We start from the raw sequence: 8,269 nt of genomic DNA on the forward strand, positions 1-8,269 counted from the left end.
AAGAGTTTAAGCACAAACTATCAACATTCAAAACGATCTTAACAATAATAGATCATTAACCTTCTACATACTACCACCTTCTACATACTACTAAGAGTTTAAGCACAAATAATAGATCATTAACCTTCTACAAGGTGATCTTAAAAAATTATGGCGTTCAAGTAAAAAAAGGGAAATACTTTGCTAAGACCAGTTAAAGCGAGAAGTTTTATTTTGTGTCTCATACAACTTATACTAGTTGTATGAGTCTCCTTTTTGTTTCATAAATTTGTGGACCCCAATCTTACACTTCTGGGTCCGCAGAAATTTGAGTCCATAAAATTGTGAGATAAAAAAATTGCCTCATACAACTAGTATCATTTGAGACACAAAATAAAATTTTCCAGTTAAAGCGGAGACATTCCCCAATACCTGTCCCGTTGGGAGACACGTCATGCAAATTTTTATGGAAATATGCCACTGGATTTGGGCTCGTCAAGACCAGTTCAACAAAAGCCCATTTATCATCTGTATCCTATATTTAGGCCATAACTTGAAGGCCCGTAAAATTACAGGCCTATAGTCCTCTATCAATAAGTGGTTTCCGATTTTGAACATCTAGGGTTTTCAGAATTCTCTTCGGTGGGGAGAAAGAGTGAGACTGTGAGAGACACGCCATGGGTAAGTGATACCAAAACCTTCCATTTTTTTTTTGCATTTGCATTAAATTGTGTTATACTGACTGTATTAGTATTGCCCTCGTTTTTGTAGCAAGGATCAAAGTGCACGAACTGAGGCAGAAATCAAAGACTGAGCTTTTGGCTCAGTTGAAGGATTTAAAAGCGGAACTCGCTCTCCTTCGTGTCGCTAAAGTCACCGGTGGTGCTCCCAACAAGCTCTCTAAAATGTAAATTTTCACTCTTCTTTTCGTCTTTTATATATTAACAGGCGGATCTAGGATTTGTAACCAGTGGATGCTGAGTAACAATGCATACATAATTGTTCGTCTGCAGGGAGGCAGATAGAGTAGAACTGTACATGTTACTATTATTTAACAATTTATTATGAAGATATATGTGTTTTAAAAAATTCCAACTATTTATGTATTAGGAGTTTTGTCAGAAATTTATATAGAGAACTTCTTCTATTGATATTTTTAATCAGTATAGTTGTTGTATATATGTAATTGGACCTGAAAGCGGTGAGCTTGCACATGCTGCTATAAATCTACATTTGTTTATGTTGGCGGATTTGTATATGTGTATGTGAAGTGACTCATTGCTTAAATGGATTTTTTGGATGCAGAAAGGTGGTGAGGCTGTCGATGGCACAGGTTTTGACTGTGATATCACAGAAGCAGAAAACGGCACTAAGGGAAGCATACAAGAACAAGAAGTACTTGCCGCTGGACCTTCGTCCCAAGAAGACCAGAGCCATCCGTAGACGTCTTACAAAGCACCAGGTAATTAAATCCTGACCCCGACTCTTAAGGCTATGCTGTTAAGTTCTTAATAATTGAAAGAACTGCATAATGATCTGCCATTGTTTATGACAAGCTATTGCTTTCGTTGTGATGTACAGTATAGTTTGCTAGTTTTGTACTCATTGGCTCTTTAAATGTTTAATGTGTAGTTTACGGTGGCAGTATATTATATGTCACTACTTTGCCTTAATAAAGGGCACCACGATGCACAAAGACTCCGGCTACGCATGGGGTTCGGGAAAGGATCAGACCACATTGGGTCTATTGTACACATCCTTACCTTGCATTTCTGCAAGAGCCTGCGGCCAAAAATTGAACTCGTACCCTCCTGGTCACACAACGACAATTGTTATGGCTGCGTCAAGGCTTCCCTTCAAGAGATAAAATATTATTATTAGAAATTGGCTTGAATAGAGCAAAATGAGATATGAAGGATTCATATAGGCGAACCCAACTAGATTGGGATTGTAGTGTAGTTCATTGGTGCATAGATCCATGTTCAATCTGTCTTCGTTTTTAAAATGTTGCATCTTCTTATCTCTCTGTGTATTTTTGTTTGATAAGGCTTCTTATCTCTGTGTATTGATTCAGTCTCGTGCTTTCTCTGGTGCCTATTCCTTTGTACAGTATAATTGGTAACCTCTTTCTGCATACTTCTAATTCTGGAAGTAAACTTTGACCTTTTGTGTGTTTATATGTTGAGCTCACTCAGCACAACTAGCTTTAGCACTTAACATAAACCTCAAGCAGGAGGACTTTGTTGCCTTTAATGTGGTATTCTCATTTTGCTTGCTAATTTTGCTTGGAGCTCTTTGGGTTCTTTGAGATATCTATTGAAGTTACATAGGAATTTGGTCCAATGCTCAGCATAAGAAGCAGTTGCTTGCGTGAACATAAGAAGTGCTTGCTTTCTTTTGTTGTCTGGTTGATTTGGTATTTGATTTTCACTTTCAAGTGAGTGAGTACATATTCAAGTGTAACTTCTAAGATTCAGATGTTGGAGTACCTTGTGGATTTGGAATAATGTATGCTTGTTCATTAATTTCTCTTGCCTCTGTTGCCTGAATCTGTACAATTTGTGATACATTGGGTATTAGCTCAAGAACTGGCCTATGTAGAGTTAGATTTACATACTAATTGTTATAGTGCTATAAATGGTTATATGAATTCATAGAACATAAATTGGTCCTCTTTTTGAATACCTGGTGTTTTCATTGGTGCTATCTTTTTGACACATCTTTTGTGGTTCCGTCCTCTCATTTCTTCTGACTCATGGTTTATTTTTGAGTTAAGTCATTAACAACTTGCGCTGGTTTAACGTGCAGGCATCTTTGAAGACAGAAAGGGAGAAGAAGAAAGAGATGTACTTTCCATTGAGAAAGTATGCCATCAAGGTTTAAGTATCCAAATCCAACTTAGATAGTCATTGTGATGTTAGAACTGGCAGAGCAAAGCCGTGTAACATTGTTCCGCACTGGGTGGTTATATTTTTTTCATTCCCGTTATTGCATTATGACGTGAATTTTTTTGTTTGTTTCGTTTTTCCTAATGTGTTCCTGGTCAGAGAAGGTTCAATTTTTAGTAGTAACGTTCAAGCCTAGTTATCTGTCTTCATGCATGTGATATGTTTTACCAGATTTAATTCACCACTTTGCCGAGCTTTTGTTCAGCATCAAGGTGATGAGGCGTGCATCTCACCACCACTTAGGGCTGTGCAAGGATCGAATCGGATCGGATTTTGCACATTTCGGGTTCGGATTTCGGATTCTAGAAAATGCAATCCGAATCCGATCCGAATTATATCAGATCGGATTTTAAAGTTTGGGTTGTATCGGATTTCGGACCGTATTATTATGCCTCAAAGTTGCAAACTAATATGTATATTTTCTTTGTAAAAGAGGTAATACATGAAGAAAAATTTATGTTTACGCAATTATGAGAGTACTATGGTGCTAACATAGCTAAACCTAGCAATTGAAAGGTAATAACTTAGAGGAAAATGTAAAGGAAGTATTGATTATCTGAAATTAAAGTGTAGTATTTATACCTGCCCTAATAATTTTGGATTTTGAATTAGATTAAAATATACCAATCCGAATCCGATTCGATATTCGTAATTTTAATAAATACAATACAAAATCCGAAATTCGAAATTGAAGAAACAAAAAAATATCTTCACGTATAATATTTCATTTTTCAATTCCTTTGTGTAATTGTTAATTTTATTTGTTTGTTAGCTATTTTACTGAAAACGGAGGGAACCCTGAGAGATCAGTCCCGGCATGACCTGATCCATCTTAGTTTTTGTTTCAATAATGTGTTCTTTCTGGTTAAAAAAGGTCACAGAGATCTAAGAGGCCAAACAATGCACCATTTGAAATAATGTGTTCGCCCTCTATCCTTTTTTTGTTAACTTGACTTTTGTCTGCATCACAGTTTTAACCCATGACATGTCCCTCACATCAGTGGTGGAGGCAGGATCTCCACGAAGGGGGTTCAAAAAAATAATTTTGTACCTAGTGGGAGTTGAACCCATGACCTTATGTAAATTTTGAACTCTCTTAACCACTAAACTACAATTTTGGATTGTATTAAGGGGGTTCAAAACTTAATATATAGAGGTAAAAAACAGATTTTGCCTTATATATACAGTGTAATTTTTCGAAGAAGGGAGTTCGGATGAACCCCTTGCGCCCCTAAATCCGCCCCTGCGTCACATAACTTGCTGTAATTGTAACTTTTATTATAGTTGTTGTAGTAGTTGTTATTATTATTATTTTCTTCAATTGCATATAGCATTTATTTATTTTTATATGCTCCTTTATTCATTAACACTCTAGCTTTTTTCGTACTTTGCGCCTATATTTCCAATGGATCTTGCTTTCTTTTTAGCATTTTGCCTTTCTGTGATGATTTGAAGCTTATTTTATAATTATTCAGATAGTTGAAGAGGTCTCCCCTTTACTCCTGAATTCAATACATAAGTGAAGATCACGAAGTCTACCAACTTATTCTATTTGTTGGTTCTATTCTATTCTCGTATCCCACGCTCCTACCCATTCAATGTTCATTTCTCTTCCCTCTATTTATATAAAAATAGACATTCCATTGATGACCATCAAATGATTGATCAAGCAGTCATTTGACCTACATTGAATGTCACAGTCCACTGTACTATCCACATTCAAAGGTGTGGTTTTATTCGAAGAGGGTATTTAATAAGACATTGGGTTTAAATTGTCAAACTGACTTACTTTATTTTTGAAAATTGTGGAAGATGATAAGGCTGTTGTCACGATCCAAATCTCACTATAGGTTGTGATGATGTTCAATGTCGTTATTAGGTAAGCTAACAACTTAACACACGCCGATTGCTAATCCATCATATATTTTATAATAAATGATGAAGTAAATGAGTGAAATTTCTCTGTTATAGAAAAGTACTAATAGAATATTAAATGTTCAAACGAGATCGAAATATAAATCTGAATATCATATAAATACAACCAAGAACGAGAATTTACATTCCAAAACTCGGTGTCACAAGTGCATAGACATCTACTAGGGAGTACAATCCTAATACAACATCTGTTTGGAATATAAAGTAGACAGGATAAAATATGATGGAAACTCCTTGTGCTGCGGATCGTAACATAGAATGCAGTTCCCCATAAAGTCCTATCAACAGCTACACCTATGCACCAAGATGTACACTAAATAAATTTGTCTCACTACCTTCACAATTAGTGCAAAAATGTAGCATGAGTACGTAAATTAACGCGTACCCAGTAAGTATCTAGCCTAACCCCGGAGAAGTAGTGACAAGGGGTCGACATTGATACTTACTAGTGGTCCAATAAATCAAATATAATAAACGTAGATAGGTATGAAACATGGCAAGTAGGGCTGTGCATGGATCAGATCTACCACATTTCGGATTTGAATTTCGGATTCTACAAAATGCAATTCGAATTCGATCCGAATTAATATCGGATCGGATCGAATTTTAAACTTTGGATCGGATCAATATTTCGAATTTCGATCGGATTATACGTATTATTAAGCTTATTGCTAATCTAATTGGCTAATGCATGTGCCTTATCTGCTTCTTCTTTGTTCCGTACTAATACAAACATCTCTTTGCTTTTCATCCCTTTTATCAACATTGCATCTCTAAGAAAATATTTCTCTGGAGGTTCGAGTTTTTATGCCTCAAAGTTGCAAACTCATACGTATATTTTCTTTGTAAAAGAGGCAATACAACAAGAAAATTCATGTTTTTGCAATTATGAGAGTACTATGGTGCCAATATAGCTAAATCCAACAATTGTAAAGGTAATAGCTTGAAGAAAGATGTAAAGGAAATACTAACTATCCGAAATTAAAGTTTAGTATTTGTACGTGCCCTCACGATTTCGGATTTCGGATCGGATCGGGTTAAAATTATACCAATCCGAATATCCAAAATTTTAGTTAAAATAGCACGGCCTAGCCAGTTTTAGGACTGATCATTCAAAAATAGCCAGCATTTTCCAAGTCATTAAAAAATAGCCACTATTTTGCTGCAACAACGACCGGTGCAACATAATATACTGGAGTTCGGCGCACCTGTGTATGAACTTCCAGCATATTATGCTGGACCGGTATACTTTGTTGGCTCCAGTATAATATACTGGAGACTGGAGCACCGGTGCTCCAAACTCCAGTATATTATGCTGGACCGGTATATTATACTGGAACTCCAGTATATTAGACTGGAGTTCCAGTATAACTCCAGTATATTATGCTGGAGTACTTTTCTAGATTTTGAACAGTATTTTTGTTCAGATTTATCTTTATATGAAAAGTGGCTAATTTCGATTACTTTTGAAATTGTGGCTATTTTTGAATGACCACTTGTAAATCTGGTTTTTTTTGAATTTCTTCCAAAATTTTAATAAACATAATCCGAAATTCGATCCAAATATCCGAAATTCAAAATCCGAAATTGAGCGGATCTTCGGATATCCGATCCAAATGAACAACCCTAGTGGCAAGTAAAATAGTGAGAACAAATATATGTACATAACACGATCCTCAATAGATAAATAAATACGGGGTCCTCAATAACCGAATACTACCTCGAATTGAATACATAATGATCAATACCAGACAAAACATCACATATCAAGAAAACTCATCGGTACATTGACTCCTTATCAATTATTACACACGATTCTATAGAGGTGAAAGACCCAATCCCATAAGAGTATACTACATAGTCTTGCCGAAGAGAGCGGCCCAATCCCATAAGAGTGTATAACGATCCGACCAATCGTTTTGTGTAATTGCTCTCCGTTACCCCTTTTCATACTTCACACATGTGTGTTTCTGGTTTTATGACTTACATGGTTGATTAGTTTCGTTTCGGGAAGATTTTGGGTTAATTTGGACCCTTTGATCCTTGACTTAGAAGCTTAAGTTAGAAATATTGATCAAACTTTGACTTTTGTGAAAACAACCCCGGAACGGTATTTTGATGGCTCCCATAGCTTCGTATCGTGATTGTTGGATTTGGGTGTATTCCCGAAATTGAATTCAGAAATCCGTAGATTAATTTATGTTATTTTCTCGAAATTTGGCAATTTGAAGTTGAAAAGTTTGACTGTAGGTTGACTTTTAGCCATCGAGTTCGGAATTTGATTTTGGGACTTGGAATATGTCCGTTGTGCGATTTAGAACTTTTCTGCAACATTTGGCATCGTTTGGAGTTGATTTGATAGGATTCAGATGTTTAGTTGCAACTATAGAGATTCTTGAAATTTACTTTGAAACTCATGTATTTTAGTGTTTGATTCGTAGTTCTAGATGTTATTTTTGTGTTTTGATCGCGTGATCAAGTTTGTATGATGGTTTTAGACTTGCGTGGATGTTTAGTTTGGTGCCTCGGGGGCTCGGATGAGTTTCAGAATGAATTGAGATGAAAATGAATTGCTGGTGGTGCTGGTGCTCTGTTATTGCAATTGCGAGTAACAACCTCACAATTGCAAAGGTGATAGTGGGGGATCTGAAGTTGCAATAACGACTTCCCCTTCACATTTGCGAAACCAGCAGGCCTAAGGGCTAGTTCGTAATTGTGATCATTTGGCCGCATTTGCGATATGGGCCAGCTTCGCAATTTCGATATCTTTGTCGCAAATGCGACTTATCTTGAGGCTATCAGGGTTTGTAATTGCGACCCCAAATTCGCAATTGCGAAGGTTCGCAAATGCAACATCTGTAGCTGGTCATAAGGGCTAGGAAATAGAATTTTTCAACATATTTTCTCATTTTAGAATCCTAGACTCGGTAGGAGACGATTTGGAGAGGGAATTTTTATCTACAAACTTTGGGTAAGTGATTTTAATCTATTTCCAACTATATTTCATCAATATATCTTAGATTTGACATCAAAATCATGTGAATCAAAGTGAAAATTTGTGAAACTTTGTTAAGTTCTTGAAAAATAAGAATGAGTTTTAAGAGTCGACTTGAACTCGGCTTTTGAAACTAATCACATATATGAACTCGTGGGGTTATGGTTAGTCGAAATCTGCCCTTAGATCTGGGTTGACTTTTGTTGAGTTTTTTGGAAAAAGTGTAAAGATCATAGTTTTATCTGTTGTTATTGATTTCCCTTGCATTGTTTGATGATATTAAGTCGCTTTTTGTTAGATTTGAGTCGTGTAAAGGAAAATTTTGGTAAAAACTATTTCCAAGGGTTGAATTGGCCAAATTGAGATAAGTATCTTGCCTAATTTTATGTGAGGGAATTACAACTTAGGATTT

The 8,269-nt window shown here is 36.0% G+C and overlaps 1 protein-coding gene across 1 annotated transcript; it reads left to right on the top strand.

Moving 5' to 3' along the window:
- Nucleotides 1-531: 531 nt before the first annotated feature.
- LOC104210814 (large ribosomal subunit protein uL29) lies at nt 532-3,062 on the top strand. The gene is made up of 4 exons (XM_009759786.2): nt 532-660; nt 751-886; nt 1,285-1,441; nt 2,788-3,062. The coding sequence occupies exons 1-4, from the start codon at nt 657-659 to the stop codon at nt 2,860-2,862; spliced, it is 372 nt and encodes a 123-aa protein (XP_009758088.1). The 5' UTR covers nt 532-656; the 3' UTR covers nt 2,863-3,062.
- Nucleotides 3,063-8,269: the final 5,207 nt, after the last annotated feature.

This window comes from Nicotiana sylvestris, chromosome 2, assembly GCF_000393655.2.
Source record: "Nicotiana sylvestris chromosome 2, ASM39365v2, whole genome shotgun sequence".
Taxonomy (NCBI): Eukaryota; Viridiplantae; Streptophyta; class Magnoliopsida; order Solanales; family Solanaceae; genus Nicotiana; species Nicotiana sylvestris.